General features: G+C 38.3%; 1 protein-coding gene and 1 non-coding gene across 4 annotated transcripts in view; both read right to left on the bottom strand.

The window, feature by feature from the left end:
- Positions 1-27,391, bottom strand: part of PLIN2 (perilipin 2) — an 80,093-nt gene that overhangs the window by 47,211 nt on the left and 5,491 nt on the right. For all 3 annotated transcript variants that reach the window (XM_057724928.1, XM_057724929.1, XM_057724927.1), the window contains exon 2: positions 24,858-24,970. Coding sequence is in view for 1 of the 3 variants with exons in the window: in XM_057724927.1 (XP_057580910.1) it covers positions 24,858-24,949 (92 nt within the window). In the remaining 2 variants the exon portion in view is untranslated. The remainder of the gene's footprint in view (positions 1-24,857; positions 24,971-27,391) is intronic.
- Positions 14,559-14,665, bottom strand: LOC130847133 (U6 spliceosomal RNA). Its single transcript, XR_009051926.1, has one exon. It is a non-coding gene; the product is annotated as a U6 spliceosomal RNA (small nuclear RNA).

Raw genomic sequence — 27,391 nt, 5'->3', positions numbered from 1 at the left:
TCTGTGTATACATGCCAACCTAAAGACATGTTTTTCACTCAAAGAGTAAAATTACTGTGATTTTAAAAAATATGAATTATAATTTTGCTCTGCCTCTGACCTTTTCCTCCCTTCCAGTCTCATCCTCTCCCCCACTCTCAGTGTATTTTTTGCTCCAATAATTTCCAGTTTCTTATAGTTCTTCAATACCAAACCTGTCACATCTCTATACCTTGGTACACGCTGTTTCCCCTAAATGGAACACCTTTTCCTCTTTCTATTCTTGGCCCAAAGGGCCTGGTTAATTCCTATTCATCTTTTAATATTCAGCTCACCTCTCTTCCTCTTGGAGTCCTTTATTATTATAAAACTGCAATAAATATCCTTGTATATATCTTTTTTTTCTTGTATATACCTTTGCACACATTTGTGATTGTGCTCTTAGTAGAAGTTATTAGCAGTGGAATTACTGTGACAAAGATTATTCACTTGAGAGTCCCCTGGCTGCCTAGTGGTTAGGATTACGGGCTTTCACTGCTGCTGCCCAGGTTCAATCCCTGGTTAGGGAATTGAGATCCCGCAAGTTGTGTGGTGCTGCCAAAAAAAAAAAAAAAAAAAGGAAGATTATTCACTTGTACAAGGATCTTAACATACACAAAAGCTCTTTCTCTTAAAATAGTCGGGTGTGATAAAATGTTTATGAAGTCAATCAGTTCCTGATTTGCAAATGACAACACAAACAACTGGCCCCTTCTGCTTCACTCTTCTGGCCCCTGAGCTCTCCTGGTGCTTGATACTGCTTCCTTTTCATACATGGCCCTGCTCCTGTTTCAGGGAGAGCCCATAAAGATCTGACCCAGCTTCTTTTCTTGTGCTAGAAACCTCTCCTTCTCCCTCTCTGTGGCCCTGGACCTGTCTACCTGCCCTACCCATCTCCTACCACTCATGCCAGGTGGAGGCTCCAGGCTGTAGAATATAAGTTTAAGAGGAGCCAAATGATTGGATTTCACAGGCTTCAAGAGGCCCTGGAGCTGTTTTACTACACCAGTGGCTTTCAAGGTAATACCCTAGGATTTTCCAGAGATGCTCTAAGGGTCTCGAAAGGGAGAGAGGGGAGGGAAGAAAAAGCCAAAGCCAAAGCTCTAGGTGCCCTGTCCTGCATGTCAACCAGGGCCCAGTTTGTCTGTTTTATATGTACTGAGCTCAAGTAAGCTTTCATTTAAAGAAAAAACAGACAAACCAAAAAAGTCAATGCTTAAAAAAAGTTTTAACACAATTTATGAGTTTGCCAAGCTTTGGTGGACTGGCTTAAGTAACCTCACCTCACCATTAATTTTCAACTTTGGTCTCTTTTGAAAAATGCATTCATTCATTTATTCCTAACGTGACCCACTTGCCCTGGTTTGCCTGAGACTTTCTTGGTTTTAGCCCTGAAAGTTCTATGTCCTGGGAACCCCACTGATCCCAGGCAATGTTACCCTATTCTGTTAATTCTTTCTACCCATTTACTAAAAAAAAAAATCACTGAGCAGTTATCATGTGCTGGGCACTGTAGTAAGCACTGGAGAATAAAGAAAAACTTTGACAAAGTCCCTGACCTTGAGGAATTCACACAATAGTAAGTTCAGAAGGACACTAATACTCAACAAAAAAACTTGGTAAATGATACTACAGGGCAGTCTGCAAATGTTATGTGTCTTCCATCATAAAAAAAAAATTGAGTATATAACCAAATACATTACATCTATAATTACACTCATGTTCATAATAATAAGAGCTAAAACTATATGACACTGCTAAGTACCAAACATTATTCTAAGTACTTTACAAATAGTAACTCAATTAATCCTTATACCAACCTCAAGGTAGGCACTATTATTATATCCATGATGGATTTAAAATGGCTGCAAATTCTTTGACATGCTTCCCATCAAGAGACCTAACTCCTTGTCCCTTGAGGCTGACCTGAACTTAGTCACTTACTTGGTTAATATAATGAAGCAGAAGTAACATTCTCAGCAGAACTTCGGATGTTCTATTACTAAATGCCGTGTTCCAGGGGAGCCAGATGGCAAGAGAAGAGGCCCAAGTTAGACACGTGGAGAGAGAAACACCAGAGCAGCCCCAGTTGTTACAGCCTTCCTAGCCCAGGTGTGAGATTCAAGAGTGAAGAAGCATACAGATAATTCCATTCCTAGTCACCATATGAACTACAACCATATGACAGATCCCAAATGAGAACCATCCAGTGAGTTCAGTCATCCCCCCAAACTTTGGAAGATAATAATGAAGAGCTGATTTAGGTCACTAAGCTTTAGAGTGGTTGGTAATACAGCAATCAGTGATGGGGACAATATTGACTTCACCAGTGAGAAAACTGAGACCCAGAATAACAATAATAAAATAATAATAATAATAATAATTATTATTATTATTTTTGGCCACATTGCACAGCATGTGGGATCTTAGTTTCCCGACCAGGGATCAAACTTGCACCCTCTGCAGTGGAAGTGTGGAGTCAACCACTGGACCACCAGGGAAGTCCCTGAGACACAGAATGGTTAAGTAATTTGTCCAAATCAAATACAGCTAGCAAGTAACAGAATCAGGATTTAAGCCAGAAAATTTAGCTCTAGAATCTGTGTTCTTAACCACTGCACTGCTCTGCCTTTGCATTAAAAAAACTTATACACACAGATAAATTTTAAAATTTCAAACTTTTTTTTTCTGTATCTATCAGGGATGACACCGGTCATTCAGCAGGCACCGTTATAGTTACAAAGGAATAAGTTAGTAAGTTGGTGTGGACCATCAGGGGCAACATCACAGAGGAGGACATTTAAGCTGGATCTTGAAGCATATCAGAGATTATGATGCAAGAAACGGGGAAGAAAAAGGCAGTAGAAGTGAAATACTGTGGGGTACAAGGAGAACGGTGTCAGGAGCCGATGCTGGGAAAGCGTGCTAGAGTAAGGTAGTGAACAGTCTTTACATCAAACAAAGGAGTCTGGATTTCATCTTATGACCACAGGAAGCAATTGAAAGTTTTTCAACAAAGGTAAAATGTGATAGATAAAAGGTAATTTTGGTGGCAGTGTGGAGACAGCTACAGAGAAAAAAAAAAGAGACCAAATAGATAAATTGATATAGACCAGGTACAAGAGGATGAGTACCTCAAGATATGGGAAAATTGGAGAAGGTGGGCTTGAGAGATATTCCTGAAGTGTGACTGACAAGACTGGGCAACCAATTAGATAACAGGGATACGAGAGAAACTATCCTCTTAGATGACTGGCTGAAGCTTCACCTGCAACTCAGTAACACTTCAAGAGTTAGTGTATTACCTTCTCTCTGAAGACAAATAGGTGTTCAAAGCAAAATGATTATTGAGAACAGAGGTACAGATCAAAGGGGTCAAAGAACCAAATCACTACCAAGTTTCTAAAAATACAGATGCCAAGGCCAAACCCTTCTCAATCAGAATTCCTTGGGACAGCAGTTGGGAATTTGTATTTTTATAAAGTTCCCCAGATAACCCTGCTTGGCCCCAGATATCACTCTGAGGGTTCTTCTTAGCCTCTCTGTTCACTGAAGGTTGATATTTCCCCTAAAGTTCTATCCCCAATTGTCTTCTCATCCTATGTACCCCATCTGGACCATCTCATTCATTTCAGCAACTTCAACTATCATCTGAATACTAAGGATTTCCAAATGAAACCCAGGTCTTTCTTCTGAGCTTTATCCTATATTTCTACCCTCAGCCTGAACATCTCTACTGGGATATGTACTGGCATTATGGAAATAGTTAAAATCCCAAATAATAACATACTTAATGGTAAATGATTGCTTTTCCCCTAACACCAGGAGCAAGACAAGGATTTCCACTTTTGCCACTGCTATTCTTTCACGCCATGCAGCTTGCAGGATCTTAGTTCCCTGACCAAGGATTGAACCCAGGCCCTCAGCAGTGAAAGCGCAGAGTCCTAACCACTGGACCACCAGGGAATTCCCTTGCCACTGCTATTCAACACTGAATTGGTGGTTCCAGCAAGGGCAATTAGGGCATAAAAAGAAAAAAAGTAACAAAATTTGTTTGCAGATGACCCAATCTTGCATATAGAAAATCCTAAGAAATCCATTACAAAAACTATTAGAACTAATAAATAAGTTCATCAAGATTGTAGTGGACAATATCAATTTTAAAAATCATATTTTTATACACTAGTAAGGAATAATTCAAAAATGAATTTAAGAAAACAATTGCATTTACAAAAGCATCAAAAAATAAAATACTTAGGAACATATTTAACAAAAGAAATGCAAATTGTGTACTCTGAAAACTACAAACATTGTTGAAAGAAATGTTAAAAGAACCAAATAAATGGAAAGACATCCCATGTTCATAGACTGGAAGACTTGTTGTCAAGATGGCAATACTCCCCAAACTGACTGACACATTCAAGACAACTCCGATCAAAATCCCAGCTGTCTTCTTTGCAGAAATCAAAAATATGATCCTAAAAAATAATATGGAAATGCAAGGGATCCAGGATAGCCAAAACAATCTGGAAAAAGAAGAACAAAGTTGGATGACTCATACATCCTGATTTCAAAACTTTGTACAAAGCTATAATAATCCAGACAGTGGGGTACTGGCATAAGGATAGACACATAAATCAATGAAATAAAATTGAAAGTCTAGAAACCCTGACATTTACAGTGAATTGGTTTTTAACAAGGATGCCAGACCATTCAATGGCGAAAGAAGAGTCTTTTCAACAAATGATGTTTGGACAAATGGATGTCACATACAAAAGTATAAACTTGGAGTCCTACCTCACAACGTATACAATAATTAACTCAAAATGGATCATACACCTAAACGCAAGAGCTGAATAAAACTCTTAGAAGCAAATAACTGTAAAATTTCAAGACCTTGGATTAGGCTATGGTTTTTAGATATGACACTAAAAGCACAAACAACTAAAGAAAAAATAGATGTGTGGGATATTACAAAGTGTATAACTTTTTTGCTTTGAAAGACACCTTCAAGAAAGTGAAAAGAGGGACTTCCTGGTGGCGCAGTGGTTAAGAATCCACCTGCCAATGAAGGAGACAGGGGTTCGATCCCTGGTCTGGGAAGATCCCACATGCTGTGGAGCAACTAAGCCTGTGTGCCACAACTACTGAGCCCGAGCGCCTAGAACCTGTGCTCCACAACAAGGGAAGACGCCGCACTGAGAAGCCTGTTCACCGCAATGAAGAGTAGCCCCCACTCACCACAACTAGAGAAGGCCCACATGCAGCAATGAAGACCCAACATAGCCAAAAAATAAATTAATTAATTAAATTTAATTTAAAAAAAAAGAAAGTGAAAAGACATAGATAAGCAACAAGGATTATACTGCATAACACAGGGATTTATAGTCATTATCTTGTAATAACCTATAATGGGGTATAATCTGCAAAAATACTGAATCACTATGCTGTACACCTAAAAATAATATAATATTGTAAATTGACTATACTTCAATTTAAAGAAAGAAAGAAAAAAAGTGAAAAAAACTATAGCTAGGAAATATTTGCAAATCTTATTATCTGATAAGGGCATTCTTCATATATTCTAAATATATGGCAAGAATGTAGAAAAACTGGAACTCTTACATGGATGGACCTAGACATTGTCATACAGAGTGAAGTGAGTCAGAAAGAGAAAAACAAATATCGTATATTAACACATGTATGCGGAATATAGAAAAATGGTACAAATCAACCAGTTTGCAAGGCAGAAATAGTGACACAAATGTAGAGAACAAACATATGGACACCAAGTGGGGAAAGCTGGAGTGGGTGGGGGTGGAATGAATTGGGAGATTGGGATTGCCATATATGCATCACTAATAAGAAAAAAAATTAAACTGTACACTTTAAATCTATGCAGTTTATTGTATGTCAATTGTATCTCAATAAAAGTTCTTAAAGGAAAAAAAAAAAAGAAAAACTGGAACTCTTGTATACTGTTACTAGGAATGCAAAATGGTACAGCCACTATGGAAAACACTTTGGTAGTTCCTCCAAAAGTTAAACATAGAATTGTCATATGACCTAGCAATTGTACTCCTAGGTATATATACCCAAGAGAATGGAAAACTGGTACTCACACAAATACTTATATGCCATTGTTCACAGCAGTAGTATTCACATTAGTCAGAAGGTGGAAACATCTAAAATGTCCATCAACAGACAAAGAGATTAAATAAAATGTGATATATCCATACAACAGAATACTATTCAGCCACCAAAAGGAATGAAACACTAATAAATGGTACAACCTGGAAACACCTTGAAAACATGCTAAGTGAAAGAATCCAGACACAAAAGGCCACATGCTGTACGATTCCACTTATATGAAATATTCAAAACAGTCAATCCACAGAGACAGGAGGTAGATTAGTAGCTTCCAGGGGTTGGGAGAAAGGGGAATGGAGAGTCACTGCTAATGAATACAGCATTTCTTTTTGGGGTGATGAAAAATGTTCTAAAATTAGATAGTGATGATGGTTGCACAACTCTGTGAATACACTAAAAGGCAAGAGTTGTATACTTTGAATTGGTGAATTATATGGTATATTAATCAAGATTCTCCAGAGAAACAGAATAGGATATATATGTATAGATATACATAAGAGGAAATTTATAATAGGAATTGGCTCACGTAGTTACAAGGGCTGAGAAGTCCCATAATCTGCTGTCTGCAAGCTGGAGAACCAGGAAAAAGCCTGTGATATAATTCAGTCTGAGTCTGAAGGCTTGACAATCAGGGCAGTCAATGGTGTGGGTCAGAGTCTGGACATCCCAGCTCAAGAGAAAGGGAATTCACCCTTTCCTCCTCTTTGTGTTTTATTCTGGCCCTTGATGGTTTGGGTGATGCCCATCCCTATTGGTAAGGGCAGATCTTCTTTTCACAGTCCACTAAATCAAATGCTAATCTCTTCTAGAAACACTCACGTACACACCTGAAAATGTTTTACCCGCCATCTAGCCCAGTCAAGTTGATGCATAAGATTAACCATATGGTGAATGAATTATAGCCCAATAAAGCTGTAAAATTTAACAAGATTCAAGTGAAAATCAGTCAATGGCTATATATAATTCCCCATGTAATGGCTGGAAAAGTATCATGAAAATAATAGAGATTGAATGGGATAATACAAGTTTTATCTTTCTAATTGTAAATTTTATATTTTCATAGCATGAATTGATGACTAACATAAAATTCTATTAAGAAGTATTTAATACTATATTTAAATGTTCTAAGTGTCAGACTTCCTCTCCTTAGCTTTTCTACAGATGTAGAATTTTAGCTCTGACTCACACTCTACAATTAAATGAAAATAGAAAAATATGACTGTGAATTAAGATTAATCTGCAGGCAGCATGGTGAAATAAAACGTTTAAATTTATATATATATAAATCTCATTCTTCAAATAAGATATAAGCTGGAAGTGTAGCATGTAGAACAGATGAAAATATTATAAACAGAGCTCCTTCGGTTGAGGTATGGAGGGAAGAAAGCCTTTGCCTCCATTCCTCCAAGTAAAAGCAACTCAGCATAACCACGTCTAAATACCATGGAGTACAGTTTAAATGGTGTAGAGACTCAACAACCTAGACTTTTTGGCAAGGTACAGAAACTCCATGGGCTTCTGTTCCCTATCTGTCACAGGAAGGGGCTGAAGTAAAACCTGAAAGCCCCTTCCTACTCTCAAAGTTTATAATTATGTGACCCTAAAACAGCTAACACAAAGTCTAGTAGAGCTATTGGCTTCTAAAATGTTTACCAATCACTCAAGAGCTTAAGGAATTCCAACCAAGATCAAAACAAGCCTTGAGCTATACCCACCTTTCTCAGACCTATAAAATAAACAGCAAACTTTGGATGAAAATAGAGAGCAGGGGAAAGGCTTATGTCAAAGTCAGTGAAATACAGTCTGAACAAAGGGCAGCTGGTTTCCATTGATCTTTCTTATCTCTTAGATAAAAGTAGTTAATGGGCCATAAATATAAACAAAGGATCTGTGTCTCCCAAGAAGGAGGGAAAGGAGGGAGGTGGTATAGTCCTCTCTTCTAGATGGCAGCACCTTAAGGAAAAGCAGAACAAAAGAGTTTCTACTGAGACTAGGAACTGGCCTCTAGTCAGACAGCTATGGGACAGGCAAGTACTTGAAGTCCTAAAAACAAGAAACCAGTTGAGGAGTTAGCGAGGGGTTGGGGGTGGGGCATAGATGGAGCAGAGATTGTGCTGGCTAAGGTGCTGCCAAGATGGGGAGAGACTGTGTTGAATGAGGGACATGGCAGCCCTCAAACAGAAACACCAGAGAGAGAGCCTTGACAGATGTAGTCCTAGAAATGTGGTTGAACTCCTTGGTACTCAAAGTGGGGTCCATGGACCAGTAGCGTGGGCAGCACCAGTGCACTTACTAGAAATGCAGAATCTCGGGTCCAACCCACATCTACTGAACCACAATCTGAATTTTAACAAGATCCCTGGTGACTGTGCATTAAAACTTGGGTGTAGCTGGAATACTAGCTTCACAAAGACATCAACCATGCTGGCTATACCTAGTGACAGGGAAAACTGCTGAGCACTCAAACTACTGTATCTGAGTTCCACCAATCTTAATAAAGAAAAGGCTAAAAGTTTAAAACAACAACAACAACAAAAAGCTTTATGCTAAAAATGACAAATCATCCATCAATTCTGGGAAAAGTCAGTGTAAGCATAGATTAATTCAAATTAATCCTGGTATGTGATAGGTAAAGATGATATGATTAATCAATCTTAAGAGTTCTTATCACAAGAAAAAAATTCTTTTTTTCTTTTTTTTTTGCTTTCTCCTTTTATTGTATCCATATGAGATTATAGCTGGTAACTAAACTTACTGTGGTTATTGTTTCACGATATATGTAAGTCAAATCATTATGCTGTACACCTTAAACTTATGCAGTGATGTATGTCAGTATCTCAATAAAACTGGGGGGGAAAAGATTAATCAATGTAAATAAAGAAGTGGAATTCTAGCATTCTTACTATCTAGTAAATCTTCCCTGTAAGACTCTTGAGGGTTGGGTCTAATTTATTTCACGTATCTAACACACTGCCTTACATGTAACTAGCACTAAATAAATGGTTGAATAAATGAATGAAGACACAATTGGTACTTTAAAGATAAATTTTATGAAATGTGAATTATATCTCAAAACCTCCCACAAAAAAACCCAAGATATAATTGGTAAGAATGGCATGCCAGAAACACCAGACTATAAGCTCCATGAAGGCAGGGCCCATGTCTGGTTTGTTCACCACAATATCCCTAGCACAAATTTAGCATATGCCTAGCACATTGCTTGGGAAATACATAAGTAAATAAATGGATCAATAAGTGAACGGGGGACTTCCTAGGTGGCGCAGTTGTTAAGAATCCGCCTGCCAATGCAGGGGACACGGGTTCGATCCCTGGTTCAGGAAGATCCCACATGCTGTGAAGCAACTAAGCCTGTGTGCCACAACTATTGAGCCTGTGCTCTAGAACCTGTGAACCACAATGATAGAACCCATGTGATGCAACTACTGAAGCCCACATGCCTAGAGCTCGTGCTCCACAACAAGAGAAGCCACCGCAGTGAGGAGCCCGCACACCACAGTGAAGAGTAGCCCTGTTTGCCACAACTAGAGAAAGCCCATGTGCAGCAATGAAGACCCAGTGCAGCCAATAAGTAAATAAATAAATAAATTTATTTTTAAAAAAAGTGAATGGAAGACGAATTTTCCACGAATATATGTGAAAATGGACTAGGCAATTAGCTACCCTTGGAGGAAACAATCCCTTCTTCAATCACTGGATTCCCATGAAATCAAGGATGAATGTACCTGACATTGAAAAGGAGCATTAATCTGATGTGAGTAAATATCATATGATGCTTACCATCACAACTTTAAGTTGAATTTCAATAGTATAAACTTTACCATAAAATGGGGAAAACTTTAGCCTGATATGGATCTGTCTTACACATTCTAAAGTATTTTTAGAAATGCTACTTATATAGCAGCAGCATCTATAAAGAAGTCCCTCTGCCTAAATCCTGCCATGGCAGTCCTGGGCAATACTGGAAAAATAATAAGTTTATATGTGACCCTTCCAGCATTTTTTTTTAACTTTAAAAAAATTTTAGTGTGACATTTGATACATACAAAAGAATATGTGTCATAAGAATATGTATTCTGCTTAAAAACAAGAACATTATCAATATCAAGATTTACTTCCTTTGGGATCTTATGCCAATTTCTGAAGGAGTCTGGCTTCTAGCTACCTGGCATTAATGTAGAAGGTTTGAGAAATACATATTCAATTAGGTGCTATCTGCTGAGATTAGCTTTAGATTTTTACCATCCTTGGGTATATGAACATTTTTATAGCATTTTTTTCTGATAATAAAAGTGTATGTATTCAATACAGAAATTTTTGAAAACAGGGAAACATATGAAGAAAGTAAAAATAACCAATAATAATCCTATTGCCTCCAGATAATTGTTAACATTTTGAAATACACAGGCATGCACACATACATACACACACAAATACATTTTATTAGGCATCTTGAGTTCCTTTCAAAGACTTAAGGAAATGAATGCCTGAGTGGAATTTCATGCCTTGTGGCAGGCTGGTGGGAAACTTAAGGCCTTAAGGTTTTCTCAAATTGTACCAAAGAAAACATTTGCATTTCCAAAATGATAGCATGATAGTGATACTCTCAGATATTCAGTTATTAAGTAACCCAAACAGCTTTAGGCCCATGATATGGGTGTTAACAATTTAACGTTATAATTCAAAGAAATTGGCCTCAAATTCATATACTCACAATAAGCTAAGAGTATTCAGCCAAATTCATGCCAAGTAACCATGTACCTGATGCCTCATGTATTCACATGTTCACAGATATAAATTTCTCTGGATTTATGGGTGGTGATAAAATCAGAAGACTTCCAATAGAGAAACGACACCAGAACAGATCTAAGGTACAAAGAAATTTTGATTCCTTCTAACAAACTGTGTACCAGACAAGCTGTGCAGGCAAGTGTGTCTGTATTGGGAGAGTAAATGAGGAGAGGAGCATCGAATGAAAGGCAGACAGGTTTCAAGTGTGTATCATGAATGTCTTTTCTAATTGAGTGATGGCAACTAGTCTAGCAGGTTCTTCTTGTCCCCTTGGGGGAAAAGCCTGTACAAACAGATAATTCTTGCACAATGTTTTTTGGATTAACAATTTTGGTTTTTATGTGAGGACCCTCCACCTAAGAAGAGATCATATCTAGAAACTAAGAAATATGCTTTTCTAGCTGAGTTAATATTTCCCTTGTGGTTTTAATCTCTAGGATTTAGGAAATAATATCTCAGTTTAAGAGGTGTGAGGGTGGAGCTTGTGGAGGGTGTCAAGTTCAGGAATTTGAATTAAGATACCAGCTCAGGAAGAAACAAAAGTGAAAAAATATGACAAAGGTAGGATCCAAAATGTGAGGAGCCAAAATAAATTAAAATCAAAATCCAAAGCTAGGCTCATAAATCACAGTGCCAAGGCTAAAAATGACAAAAATAAGATTCAGACTACAAAGAAAGTACAGGAAGACTGGTGTCAAATAGTAAGCTTCTGTATATTTTTCTAAAGAGGGTTAAAAATGTAAACAATTGCCTACGTGAGTGGATCTGACAAGTTTAGAGGGAGATGAGGTCACTTCATCTCTCATGAAGCCAAAGTTTCCTCTCTGGCAGCCAACCTTGATATCTGACTGTTATGGATTAAATCAGCCAGTATAGGTATTCAGCAAACAACGTTAAGCAAATAAATTAGTAGACCTTACATTTGTTTACATTATTACATTGAGGAGGAAGTTCCGAGAACTAATTTTCAGTTGTGATGTCTGTAGGTAAAAAAGACTGTGTGACTCGAAAGAGATCATCACTTGTAGATTTATCAAACAGAGGATTACCATTTGTATGCTATAACAAGCTATAGTCAAAAATCTAAAAATAACAGCCCAGCTTGCAAAAGCCACTTGTCCATTAATCATGTATGTGTTTAATAGTTTTGCTGGGTTTGATGTTCCCACTATAGCTTTAGGTTTCAAATTCAGCATTCTGGTCATTGTTCCTTTGCTTCATGGCTATAAATAATGTTTGGTGTTATGTTGATTAGGGCCACATAGCCCAAAAACTGGACTTCAGGAGCAGGGGTAGTTAACCAAGAGGTAGATTAACACATTTTTACATCCCTCTTCTCTCTAATAAGAAAAAACATAGAGGGCTATTGTTAAACACTATGTTTAGATAATACCCCTATCAAGGCAAGATTTTACTGAAAGCATACACATAAGCTAAATATAATACTTTTACCACATTTCAAAATATATCACATTTTGGTTTTATGCCCAAACCAAGTGCGAAGGCTTCTTTCTAACTGACCCTGAATATAAGTCTTACAAAAGGTCTCCTGCCAAGACAGTCTCCACATTTCAGGCCAAACTAGTCTCAAAATTCCTCTGGTAACAAGAACTCAGCGAGGTTTTTCTCCAGCTTAATGCAGTCCATACTACTCTCTTGCTACATAAAATTACTTCAAGACTTAATTGAGGTTTAGTTTTCTTACTACCCTCCAGATCAGTTAAAAGTCTTTACCAGTTTCTTCCTACTGCTTTGTTCTCTTTTCACTTGGTTTGAGAATACAGAATAAAAGAGATGATAGCCTGAAAGAGAATAAAGAGATGATAATCTCAAAATCACATCCTTATATGGGAAGGAGTCATTCACTGTTCTCTTAAAAAGAAAGCAAACCTTCTTTACCAGTAGCAATGCAGCTGTTCTCTGCTTTTGTTTCCCTCACCGTCTACTTCTGATAGTCTTATTTTTTGAACTACTCTTCATTTAAACATTTTATAGCTTTTGTTAAATGATTGTAATATGTGTTCACTGAATATACAGTTAAGGAAATTGAAGAAAATAAATTCTCCATGACATCACCAATCTCAGTGGCAGTGTTTTTCTTTACATATGTGTATGCATATGGATAGTCACACTAATTTAAAAACCAATCTTCTGTGCGTACTATTTTTTAGCCTATGCTTTTCCATATAAAAATATAGTTTCAACATCATTCTTTTTTTTTTCTGACTTTTTTAACTTAATCATTTTATTTTATTGATTGATTGATTGATTGATTGATTTTATTTTTTGGGGGGTACACCAAGTTCAATCACCTGTTTTTATACACATATCCCCAACATCATTCTTAATATGATGTATAGGAGTCCATGTCATAGATGTTCTACAATTCAGTTGTTGAATATTTACTATTTTATTTTACTTTAAATAAATTTATTTGTTTATTTGGCTGTGTGGAGTCTTTGTTGCTGCACACGGGGCTTCTCTAGTTGTGGTGAGTGGGGGCTACTCTCTGTTATAGTACTCGAGCTTCTCATTGCGGTGGCTTCTCCTGCTGCAGAGCACAGGCTCCAGGTGAGTGGGCTTCAGTAGTTGTGGCATGTAGGCTCAATAGCTGTGGCTCCTGGGCTCTAGAGCACAGGCTCAGTAGTTGTGGCACACAGGCTTAGTTGCTCCACGGCATGTGGGATCCTCCCAGAGCAGGGATCGAACCCGTGTCCCCTGCATTGGCAGGCGGACTCCTAACCACTGTGCCACCAGGGAAGCCCTACTATTTTAAATTATTTTTAAACTATTGGATTTAAACAATCATGTAATTATCTTAACTAAAAACTGAGATGTAGCCTTATTTTTTTTTTCAGATCTTTGTTGGACTGTAATTGCTTTACATCATTGTATTAGTTTCTGCTCTACAACAAACTGAATCTGTATGTATACATATATCCCCATATCCCCTCCCACTTGGCCTCCCTCCCACCCTCTCAATCCCACCCCTCTAGGTCATCACGCATCACCGAGTTGATCTCCCTGTGTATGCAGCAGCTTCCCAGTAGCTATCTATTTTACATTTGGTAGTTTATATATGTCAGTGCTACTCTCTCACTTTGTCCCAACTTCCCATTCCCCCTTTTCTGTCCTCAAGTCCGTTCTCTATGTCTGCATCTTTATTCTTGCCCTGCCACTAGGTTCAACTGTTTTTTTAGATTCCATATATAGGTGTTAGCATATGGTATTTGTTTTTCTCTTTCTGGCTTACTTCACTCTGCATGACAGACTCTAGGTCCATCCACCTCACTACAGATAACCCAATTTCGTTCCCTTTTATGGCTGAGTAATATCCCATTGTATATATGTGCCACATCTTCTTTATCCATTCACCTGTTGATGGACATTTAGGTTGCTTCTGTGTCCTGGCTATTGTAAACAGTGCTGCAATGAATATTGTGGTACATGTTTCTTTTTGGATTATGGTTTTCTCAGGGTATATGCCCAGTAGTGGGATTTCTGGGTCATATGGTGGTTCTATTTTTAGTTTTTTACAAAACCTCCATACTGATCTCCATGGTGGCTGTATCAATTTACATAAAAATATGGAACGCTTCAGGAATTTGCACGTCATCCTTGCGCCGGGGTCATGCTAATCTTCTCTGTATCATTCCAATTTTAGTATATGTGCTGCTGAAGCGAGCACGAGCCTTACTTTTTTCATTAAAATTTCTGCAAGTAGACTCATTGGATAAAAGTTACACATAGTTTTAAGCCATTTAATAAACACTGCCAAATTGTCCTGCTAAAAGTACTATGAATTAATACTTCTCTTTTAGTTTATAAAAGTGCCCTTTTACCAACACCACCACTTCCTCTTTTTTTATTCTTTTTTTCCTCCCTCCTCTCTGCTGATCTGCTGGGTGAAAGGCAATATCTTACTGTTTTAATTTGTTTTTTTCCCTATTACCGGTAAACACAAATATTTATTTGCCATATATCTGTATATATTTATTCACTGTTTGTACTTCATCTGAATTGTCCTACATTGTTTTTGTCCATTTTCCCCCATATAGATATCATATTTTATGTTATTTCTTCTGTATATGTGCTGCTTATATTTTTATTATTAATTTGAAAAAGCTGGTTATGTTAATAATAGTATACCTTCATATATTTATTGCAACTTTCTCTGTAAGGAAGTTTCCCAGGCTAGAAAAATCCAAAATATATATTAGTAAGAGATTGAGTAAATACCTTATCATTCGTTCATATAATGGAATACACAAGGCAGATGTTAAAAATAGTAAAGTAGCTCTATATGTGCTGACAAAGAAAGATGTTCATGATACAGTGCTCGGGGAGAAAGACTAGATACAAAATATTACTGAGAATGATTTTTGTTTTGAAAAAGTTATGTATTTAGGTACACACACTATACGTGTATATATGTATTGATAAAGGCCTGGAAATATATAATACACATTATTAAATGTATTTACCTACGAAGTGAGGGATTGAAGAAAAGGAGACACTAATTATTTTATACAACTCTGTATACAACACCTAAGTTTTTATGTTTTAAAATGAATTCACAATGTATGGTAGACCCAACTTCCCTTTCCTCCCTATAAAAGTGTTCTTCCCTTGCCATGCATGCAGTTCGTCCTGCTTTTAGGCCCTCAATTGCAATTCTCTGCTGATCCCGAATAAACCCATGTTTGCTGGAGAAATAGCTGGGGGGTCTATTTGTTTCAGGTCAACAAGAGGTGAAGGAGCAGCACCTCATAAGGACAGAAAGAGCAGGCTACAGGAACAAGCCCTCACTCAGGCTCAGGTGCTGGGCAGATAACCTTTCAGGAGCTATTATTCCATTTCTGGAATGCGTTTAAAACTGCTTAGTGGAGAAGAATCAAGATGGCGGAGTAGGAGGACATGCGCTCACTCCCTCTTGCAAGAGCACCAGAATTACAGCTAACTGCTGAACAACCATCAACAGAAAGACACTGGAACTCACCAAAAAAAACCACCCCACATCCAGAGACAAAGGAGAAGCCGCAATGAGACTGTAGGAGGGAAGCAATCACGTTAAAATCAAATCCCATAAATGCTGGGTGGGTGACTCACAAGCTGGAGAACAGTTATACCACAGCAGTCCTGAGGGTTCTGAGCCCCAGGTCACGCTTCCTAACCTGGGGGTCCAGCAACGGGAGGAGGAATCCCCAGAGAATCAGACTTTGAAAGCCAGTAGGATTTGATTGCAGGACCTCCACAGGACTGGGGGAAACGGAGACTCCACTCTTGGAGGGCACACAAAAAATGTGCTCACCAGGACCCAGGGGGAAGGAGCAGTGACCCCATAGGAGACTGAACCAGACCTACCTGCTGGTGTTGAAGGGTTGCCTGCAGAGGTGGGGGGCAGCTGTGGCTCACCAGGGAGACAGGGGCACTGGCAGCAGGGGTTCTGAGAAGTGCTCATTGGCGTGAGCCCTCCCAGAGTCCACCATTAGCTCCACCAAAGAGCCTGTAAGCTCCAGTGCTGGGTCACCTCAGGCAAAACGACCACCAGGGTGGGAACACAGCCCCACCCATTGGCAGACAAGCAGATTAAAGTGTCACTGAGCTCCACCCACCAAATTGGATTAAAGTTTTACTGAGCTCTACCCACCCAGCCCAACCCACCATAAGTCCCTCCCATCAGGAAGCACACACGAGCCTCCTAGACAACTTCCTCCGCAAGAGGGCAGACAGCAGAATCAAGCAGTATCAGTAGTATTTCAACTTGTGGAGCTGAAAATCACAGGCACTGAAAGACAGAGAAAATGAAAAGGCAAAAGACTTTGTACCAGGTGAAGGGACAAGATAAAACACCAGAAAACCAACTAAATGAAGAGGAGATAGGCACTCTTCCAGAAAAAGAATTCAGAATAATGATGGTGAAGATGATCCAGGACTCTGAAAAAAGATTGGATGCAAAGATCAAAAAGTTGCAAGAAAAGTTTACCAAAGACCTAGAAGAATTAAAGAACAAACAAACAGAGATATGCAACACAATAACGGAAATGAAAAATACACTAGAAGGGACCAAGAGCAGATTAACTGAGGCAGAAGGATGAATAAGTGACTTGGAAGACAGAATAGTGATAATCACTGATGCAGAAAAGAATAAAGAAAAAAGAATGAAAAGAACTGAAGACAGCCTAAGAGACCTCTGGGACAATGTTAAATGCACCAACATTTGCATTCTAGGGGTCCCAGAAGAAGAAGAGAGAGAAAGGACCTGAGAAAATACTGGAAGAGATTCTAGTTGAAAACTTCCCTAACATGGGAAAGGAAATAGCTACCCAAGTGCAGGAAGTGCAGAGAGTCCCAGGCAGGATAAACCCAAGGAGAAACACGCCAAGACATATAGTAGTCAAACTGACAAAAATTAAAGACAGAGAAAAGTTATTAAAAGCAACAAGGGAAAAATGACAAATAACATACAAGGGAACTCCCATAAGATTAACAGCTGATTTCTCAGCAGAAACTCTGCAAGCCAGAAGGGAGTGGCATGATATATTTAGAGTGATGAAAGGGGAGAACCTACAACCAAGAATACTCTACCCAGCAAGGATCTCATTCAGATTTGATGGAGAAATCAAAAGCTTTACAGACAAGCAACAGCTAAGAGAATTCAGCACCACCAAACCAGCTTTACAATAAATGCTAAAAAGAACTTCTCTAAGTGGGAAACATAAGAGAAGAAAAGAACCTACAAAAACAACAACAAAACAATTAAGAAAAGGGTAGTAGGAACATACATATCGATAATGACCTTGAATGTAAATGGACTAAATGCACCAACCCAAAGACACAGACTGGCTGAATGGATACAAAAACAAGACCCATATATATGCTGTCTCCAAGAGACCCACTTCAGACCTAGGGACACATACAGATGGAAAGTGAGGGGATGGAAAAAGATATTCCATGCAAATGGAAATCAAAAGAAAGCTGGAGCAGTGATACTCATATCAGATAAAATAGACTTTAAAATAAAAAATGTTACAAGAGACAAGAAAGGACACTATATAAAGACAGGGATCAATCCAAGAAGAAGAGATAACAATTATAAATATATATGCACCCAATATAGGAGCACCTCAATACATAAGGCAAATGCTCACAATGTATGGTATACTACTTTCATAATTAAAAAATGCTAAACAAGAAAAATGGGACACATTTTAATTTTTGTGTAACCATATCTTTTCCTGTATGGTTTTTACCTTTCGCATCAGGCCTAGAAAGATATTTCTTGTGCCAGGATTATAAAATTATTTTACTTTTTATTTTTGCATTTTTATGGCTTTACTTTTTGACATTTACACCTTTAGCCAATTACAGTTTATTTTGCTGTTTCATGAGTCACAAAGCAACACTAATAAAAATTCATCATTTTCCAACTTTATCTTAATGAAAATTATTTTGTATCCTTAAATCTGTCTTTTGAGTTAAATATTCTGTTTCACTGATCTGTCTTCCTAATTGAACACTGATACCACACTTGTTTTAGTCTTCATAACTTTAAATAGATTTCAATGTCTGATAGGTAAACAAAAGATAATCTGTGGTCTGAAGTGAAAATATTTACAACACATAAAATGAAAAAGTGGTAAAGATCCCTAACATGTCAAGAATTCCTCTAAGATGCTTTAGCTGCAAGTATCAGAAACTTATCTCAAAAGGCAAAGAAGGAATTTTACTGACTCACACAAATGGAAGTCCAGAGGTGCACAGGGCTCCAGGGTCAGTTCAATCACACTCTGACTTCATTTCCCTGTGAATTTCTCTGCTCTTCCCCTACATAAGTTGCTTTGTCTTCAGAGATTGGCTTTCCTTATTATCGCAAGATAGCGTCCAACAGACACTAGGGCATGTTTCCTCCCAAACCCTTCCCTTCAGTCCACTTGTGCCAATTTTGGTAATTTGCCATACTTGGGTCAAAAACCATGTCCAGGTTAATGCTTTCTGATGATGGTTTGTGCGTGAATTACTCCCTGACCCTTCAATCCCCATCCCTAGCTACTTCCCTATAGAATTCTTATATCTTGGACACCTAAGACACACCTCTTCTTTCTTTCATGCAATACTTTTGTGAGAATTCTCTTCTATGTGGAAATAATCTCTCATGATGACTTATGTGATTTCAAACTCTACAGAAAAGGCAGAATATGGCTCAGTTTCATGATAGAGCTGCTTATTTTACCGTAGTATTTTTATAACACTTTTGTTTCTATGGCTAAATTACACTAATGTGATCTACTGACATCAAGAAAGCAGATGTATTTATTGACAATTTCCTTTTGCATGCTGTAGTCAATGTCTAAAAAACATATCTTTACTTAAAGGCCCAAGTTGAGGGAACTTCAATTAATACTGGCCAACATACTATAATTTTGAATCATGAGTGACTATTAAATGAAATCTATTCAGCATATTACTTGAAATTTAATCGGGGGTAAAAACCCACTTCTTAGAGTAACTGAAACTAACAGTGAAAAAATTTTAATTATATGATATTTCATGCAATGTTAGAATTTTTCTCTGTGTTCAGTAACCTAGAACTAACAACTTGCTATTTAATAATGACTATAATACTGTTGGACAATATTTTTTGATGTTGTTGTTGGACAATATTGTAAAGGCAAAAAGCTATGTTATAATAAAGTTGTTTTAGTTTTTTTTTTGAAAGCAGTTTGCTTGTACTATTTGAATAGGCTTATAATGAATGATCTTCTGAGATCAGAAGGACATATTGAGGATTCTCTTGTAAATAAAAACACAATTGTCAGGATTAATGAATATTCATTTGTTACATAAATTACAACTAATGATATTTCTAATTTAAGTAAGGCGTGGCAGCTCCAGGTGTACAAACTTTGGGATAGATGGAAGTCACTTGAGGTAATCTGCTCAAGATCCCTGCTTTCACACAAAATGCACCCAACTCTCCCCAAATCTTTTGTCAATTTCTTCTGCCAGTGTTTAGCCACCTCATATAAGAATGTTCTTCCCTAGGAAAGCAATATTGATAATGAGCCAGGCAGAGTCAGATAGACCTGGGATCAAATTTAGGCTCAAGGACTTGAGCAAGTTATTTAACCTCTCTGAATTCCAGATTCCCTATCTATAAAATGGAGGAAATAATAGTACCTACATCATGGGATGCTTGTAAATCTTAGCTGAATTAATGTATAGAATGCACTTAAATTGCCTGGCAGCTATTATAATTAATTATCATTATTTACCAAGTTTTTATTCATGTATAATGCCATGATCAAAAAAAAAAGTTGCCCTAAATTGATCTTAAATAGATAGTCTAGTTTTCTAAAGCTATTCAAACTTTAATCAAAGTTGATATTAACTTATGCAAATTAATATTTTCTACATTTAAAAATCCACTTTGATGTAAATTATAAATATATGCAGGACTTCCCTGGTGGGCCAGTGGTTAAGAATCCACCTGCTAATGCAGGGGTCACAGGTTCCATCCCTGGTCCGGGAAGATCCCACATGCCATGGGGCAACTAAGCCCGTGCTCCACAACTACTGAGCCCACATGCTACAACTACTGAAGCCCACACACCTAGAGCCCATGCTCCACAAGAGAAGCCACCACAATGAGAAGCCCAGGCACCGCAACAAAGAGTAGCCCCTGCTTGCCGCAACTAGAGAAAGCCCCACGTGCAGAATGAAGACTCAATGCAGCCAAATAAATAAGTAAATATTAAAAATAAATAAATAAATAAATATATGCAAAGAGTTTGATACATGTTCCTAATGAAAAACATTCCTGGAGACCAAAGAGTCATGTAACTCAGTCATAACATCCATATTCTGTTTAATTCAGACACAAAACCCACTTTAATAATCTCAGTCATGAATATTCCCTTCCTGAAACAAAAAGGGAAGCTATATTTCATCTAGGTTTACGTAATTAATGACTTGAATTGCTTAAAAAGAAGAATCATGGCACTTTAGAGTTTCTCAGCTGAGGATCTGATTCCGGTTGCCTAGATAGGTAGTGGCATATCTGGTACCCAAAACCCAAAACTCTTGACTCATTTCTTTCTAGGACACTGTGCTATATCTCAAATAGAAGGAAATTCTAGGGTGGATTCAATGATCCGTTTACCTGCAATAGCAAAAGCTATGGGAATTTTGCTTTTATGTGGCTTCCATTTCTAGAACTCATAAGAATTTATACTTTTTAAATATAAAATAGATGACTAATAAGAAAAAATATCAAATTGTACACTTTAAGTATATGCAGTTTACTGCATGTCAATTATATCTCAATAAAATTCTTTTTAAAAGAAAAAAGAAAGTAACCTATTTCACAACAATGACAATTATAAAACTTGAATTACCACCTCTTAAAAAAATAAATAAAAAATAAAAAATGCATCAGGCTCAAAATGTAAGCAAAAATAGTTCTAACACCCTTCCCCCCGCCCCCCGCCCCCCAGCTTTTCACTTTAATTGGGTAAATTAAAAGCAACTGGCAGGGGAGAAGTGGTAGTGGAGGTGAAGAAGATAGGGAAGGCTTGAGATGAAATAATGTTCTGGCTGTGCATAAAGTCTTAAGTAATCAGATAACTGGGCAAGCTACCACTAGTCCCAATTCCTGCCTCTTGGAACTGTCTTCAAGCTTCCAGCTAAGTGCCTTGTAAGCCCCAAAGCATTTTAAATTAGGATGTTCAAAGCTGACTGGAGTCCCTATCAACAACTGTAAATACCCTATCCCCAACAGCTCCCTTTCCCCTTTCCAGCATAATTTTCCTGCTTACATTTACCACCTTCTACCATATTACGTATTTTCCTATTTACTTTGTTTATTGTCTATCTTCCCCCACTAGAATATAAGCTCCTTATATGCAGAAATTTTTGTAAGTTTTGTATTGCTGTATCCTCAGTGCCCAGAACAGTGAAGGCATATGGTAGATATTCAGTAAATACTTACTGAATGAGTAAAAAATTACTGGCCCTTTGCCTTTCTTTTATTTAATATGAATGGTAATTTAGACAGGTTTTCTTGCTGAATTATATACATAATTATGGACCTTTCTCTAAAAGTAAAACCCTTTTCTAACATTTCAGCTCAAAAACCTTACATTCAGCACACCAGAACAACATTACTAATAGTGCTGTGATTTTAGGCGTCTTCTGAGCAAACCAGCCTATAAGTCCAGTTCTAAAATAACTTTTGTATGTTTAAAAAATTAAAGAGCTGAAGAATATTAGGATCAAAGTGAAAAAGAAAATAAGCTATCATTGAACTTAATCTAAACAGGTAACATTAAAAATGCTTGTGAGTTTTGTCCCCAAATAGGATGGAATCTTCAGAAGAGTTACCCTAAGATATTAACTCGGTCAATATTAAACAAGTTTGAACTCTGCTTAAAAATTCTGGAGATCCCATGACTGGCAAAATGCACAGTAAAAAAAGGCTTGTAAACCCTGAATGATAAAAAAAACAAAAAAAAAACCAAAAAAACCCAAAAAGCAACTTAGTAGAGATTAGAGAATATATTTGAGTCAGAACTCCACTGAAACAACACTGCAGGTGGTTCCTTGTTTGTTTATTTTTTACACTTTCCAGAAATCACAATCATTTTACATGACTTTTCTGAAATTAAAAAAGCATTTTAAAAGATGGTGCTATCTTAAAAAAAAAAAAAACAGAGCACATCAAAAAACAAGATTAAGAACTTCTGACGGTATGGTTTCACTTTCTTTTTTCTTTTTAACCGCTGAAATATTTCAAATTACCTTTCTATAACCTGATGTTCTGATTGCTATAATTCCTATAGATTAAAGGAAAACGACTTTGTTGGTAAACACTGCTGACCACCTGCAGTTAAAGGACTGATGTAAGGCCTGTTCATTCTGGCCTACAAAGTTTACAGATCAGACCATCATCTTCATCAGGCCACTGATTCTCCTAGAACCTGAGCTTCCACCCAAGCTACAGCAAGTGTATAGTAAGAATCTTTCTGAAAATCATGAAGCCAGATGATTCTACCATGTTTATCATTCCTGTCATCGTCTTCAGGCACTGAAGCTGGAAGTCGCAAATTAGGGTCTCTATTCACATCCATTTCTGTTATTTTTCCTTTTTTTTTTTTTTTTGATAAAATCTTTGCACCCTTGGAGCTAGTCATTTGTGACCCACTCTCTAGCCCTGCTTGTCTGCTTTATTTTTCTGGCCTTCTGTTTGGATAAAAAATACATCAAACTTGGCAAATTCCCTGGTTGTCCAATAGTTAGGGCTCTGTGCTTCCACTGCTGGGGGCCTGGGTTCAATTCCTGGTCAGGGAACTAAGATTCTCGCACGCTGTGAGGTGTGGCCAAAAAAAAGTACATCAAACTAACTTTTGTTGGTCTCCTACTACAGGAGTTGGTGAATTTTTTCTGTAAAGGATCAGATAGCAAATATTTTTGTCTTTGCATGGCATAAGGTCTCTGTCACAACTCTTCAATTCTGCCATTATAGTGCAAAAGCTGCTACAGATAAGAGTAAACAAATGGGCATGTGGCTATTTTCCAACAAAACTTAACTTACAAAAACAGGCATCAGGCTGGATTTGGCCCAAGGGCTGCAGTCTGCCAACCCTTGTCCAAGTATATGCCAGTCACCACGACAGAGGCTTTAAGTACATTATCCAATGAGAAACCATGATAACAATTTACCTGCATGGTTGGAGTAGTAGACAATGAAAGTTAAGCACTTAGCATAGTGACTGGCCTATATTAGATGCTTGATAAATAGTTGTTGCAAATGATAATTAATCTTAAATGACTCTACAAGATGGATATTTCATGCATGAGGAAATACGGACATTAAATAACTTGCCCAGGGACTTCCCTGGTGGCGCAGTGGTTCAGAATCTACCTGCCAATGCGGGAGACATGGGTTTGAGCCCTGGTCCAGCAAGATTCCACACGCCGTGGAGCACAACTACTGAGCCTATGCTCTAGAGCCCTCGAGCCACAACTACTGAAGCCTGCACGCCTAGAGCCCATGCTCTGCAACAAGAGAAGCCCGCGAACTACAACGAAGAGTAGCCCCAACTCGCCACAACTAGAGAGAGGCTGAGCACAGAAACAAAGACCCAACACAGCCAAAAATAAAATAAAATAAAAACATTAAAAACAACAACAACAACTTGCCCAGTGAGTAAGTAAAATTCTAGGAACTTATTTACAAAACAGAATAGACTCACAGAGGGCCCAGAGGCACGTGTGAAGCCTTGGTTCTGCCCACCGAGGAGTTCTGGTAGCTTCTGGGCAGAGAACAGTGTTCTGGCAGAGATGACAAGGGTCTGACATCAGCACAGGGAGGACCTGGGTCTGCATGGGCAGGATTGGGGTGACCCGTCTTGCCAGCAAAGCCCAGCCCATTCTCTCTGACCAGCTCCCCACATTCCTGCTTTCTGCTTCAGGCAAAAAGGTTTTGGCTCTCCCTACCTCTACACCCCATAAAAGGATGTGCCTCCCTGACTTGCCCCCAAATGGGCAGGGGCAAACAGAGGAGGCCAGGAGTTCTGGAAAGGTTGACTGCACTGGGGGGAGTGGTCATGGCCAAGGAACCTCAAATCCCAGCTCCACCTTTGCCACTAAGACGGCCCCAGTGGGAGGGGGATCCAGGCTGCTGTCAGTGGGGCGATGATGACATCTCACCTCGAAGCTCTGAGGGCCCAGGGCCTTCCATCCCCTTCCCCTCCTGGCTGCTGGCTGGTGGTCAGTCCTGTCCACCCATCTAGGCCAATGTTGCTGGGGACCCCCCCGATGTGTGCTCCTTGGTCATGTGTATCTTCCTCAAGGATGTTTTGCTGCTGTGGCTACTGTACCTGTGTCCCTCCTGTCCCATCTTCATGCAGCCGTCCATGTAACTGCCTGTCTTCCTCTTGTAGTTTCTGATGTTTATAACCAGACCCAGCATGTCATTAAACACTCATTCTTCCTGAAAAAAAAAAAAAGAGAAGAAGAAAGAAAGAAAGGAAGGAAGGAAGAGACAAGACATAGACACAGAAAACAAACTTATGGTTACCAAAGGTGGGGGATGGGGATGAGGTGGGGGAGGGATACATTAGGGATTTGGGATTGACAGATATACATTACTATACATAAAGTATATAAACAACAAGGACCTACTGTACAGCACAGGTAACTATATTCAATATCTTATAATAACCCATAATGTAATCAACCAGTTTGCAAGGCAGACATAGAGATACAGATGTGGAGAACAAATATATGGATACCAAGTGGGGAAAGTGAGGGGAGTTGGGGTGGGATGAGTTGGGAGACTGGGATTGCCATATATACATTACTAATAGGAAAAAAAATATCAAATTGTACATTTTGGATATATGCAGTTTATTTTATGTCAACTGTATGTCCATAAAAGTTCGTAAAGAAAAAAACAAAACAAAACAAAAACAACAAAAATAACCCATAACGTAAAAGAATCTGAAAAAGAATACATACATATATATACATATAACTGAATCACTTTGCTGCACAAGTGAAACACTGTAAATAAACTATACTTCAATAAAAGAAACACTAGGATTCAAAAGCCTAATAGCTCTATTCTTTCCCAATGAACGCAGTTTTGACTGAGTTTGATTTGACTGTAGAAATCTATGTGGAATGATTAGTAAGTTCCAGGAAATATGGACCTGAAGTTTAGGGGAGTAGTGGGAATAGATACAAATTTTCTGTAGAATCTTGCCTTCTCTTTTTAGTTTCTTGATTAATGCCCCTCGTTAGGAGCTATTAGTACATCAAAGGAGTATTAAAATAGCAAATAACCTTATGACTAAAGTAAACACAATATAATTTTCCTTTTTTTTAAAAAAAAATTATTTACTTATTTATTTGTTTACGCTAGGTCTTAGTTGTTGCACGCAGGCTCCTTAGTTGTGGCATGCACACTCGAACTCTTAGTTGTAGCGTGCATGTGGGATCTAGTTCCCTGACCAGGGATTGAACGCAGGCCCCCTGCATTGGGAGCGTGGAGTCTTAACCACTGCATCACCAGGGAAGTCCCTAATTTTCCTTTTGACATGCTCAAAATGCTCTTTTTCTTCTTCTCCTCCTTCTTATTTTTTGGCCACACTGTGCAGCTTGAGGGATCTTAGTTCCCCCACCAGGGATCAAACCTGGGCCCACAGCAGTGGAAGCTCGGAGTCCTAACCATTGAACCTTCAGGGAATTCCTGCTAATAATTCCTGAAGGCAGCAGTCATCACTAAAGAAACCATTTAGTTAAGAATTAACTTGTCATTCAAGTCAGTTAAGATAGAATTTGCTAACTTGCTCTTCTCTTTTAGGCATTAGTCAGTTAATGGTTATTGCTATCACAGAACTGTTTACAATCATATTGAATGCTCTGGACCCAACTCAAAGAACCATTTTACGTAGATTGCACAGGGAAGAAATATGGATAATAAGAGTCCCAGAGATTTCAGACATGCTCAGGCACATCTGCAGGATTGGAGAGGTGGAGCCAGTTGTGGTTTACTTGTGCTAGGGCTTCAGCAATCCTAAGGAAAGAAAAAATGACCAGAAACATAAAGGCTGAAAATTGGTCGAGAGAACAGATTCCTAAAAGGGCTGCTTAATTATTCGAATGATTCAGCATGAAATATTTGCAGAGTATTTCTATTGTTATAGGTACCAGGATAACAAAAGTTTTATGAAATCAAATAAAAGTTCCTATCCTTATGGAGCTTACATACTGGTAGGAGAGATAGTAAACACATAAAAAGATAGATAATAAAATGTCAGTGACCAGAGTATGGGGAAAATTTAAAACAGGGCAACGGTTAGTTTTCTGAGAGCTTCTGTTCACAACATTTGTGTCAACCAATCAACACATCACCTTGTTTTATGTGTTTCTGCTTAAAGACACCATATTTAATATCATTGATTCATTAACATTGAACTCATGGTCAACAGCACTATAACTCATGCTGGAACACAGCTTATCTAACACATGTTTTCTCTGTAAGGTGGTGGCTTCATCTTTGCCCAGTCCCTCCCAAGTGTTAGTGCTAAGGCTTTTCCTTCTGTATCTGCCACTACTCTTATGGGTATCAAGTCACCCTGGCCTATGTCCTGAAAAACTAAAAAGGGGTAGTTGTTTACATGGACAATGTGGTTAGGGGTTCAAGTCTCAGGACATGGGCTTACACTCTCTTAGTCAAGAACCACAGCTATGTACAGGTTGCTGTCAATGGAAGGATCACACCCCTCAACTCCCAAACACACAGCTAAGGTGACAACTTCACATGATTGCATGTTGTACATCACTGAATGGCAATCAATGCTCTGTAGACACGGGTCCTTGCATGGCTCCCTGGCACTGGCCCTGAATG

This window comes from Hippopotamus amphibius, chromosome 2, assembly GCF_030028045.1.
Source record: "Hippopotamus amphibius kiboko isolate mHipAmp2 chromosome 2, mHipAmp2.hap2, whole genome shotgun sequence".
NCBI classification, from domain to species: domain Eukaryota; kingdom Metazoa; phylum Chordata; class Mammalia; order Artiodactyla; family Hippopotamidae; genus Hippopotamus; species Hippopotamus amphibius.
This window is presented reverse-complemented; position numbering and strand designations above follow the sequence as displayed.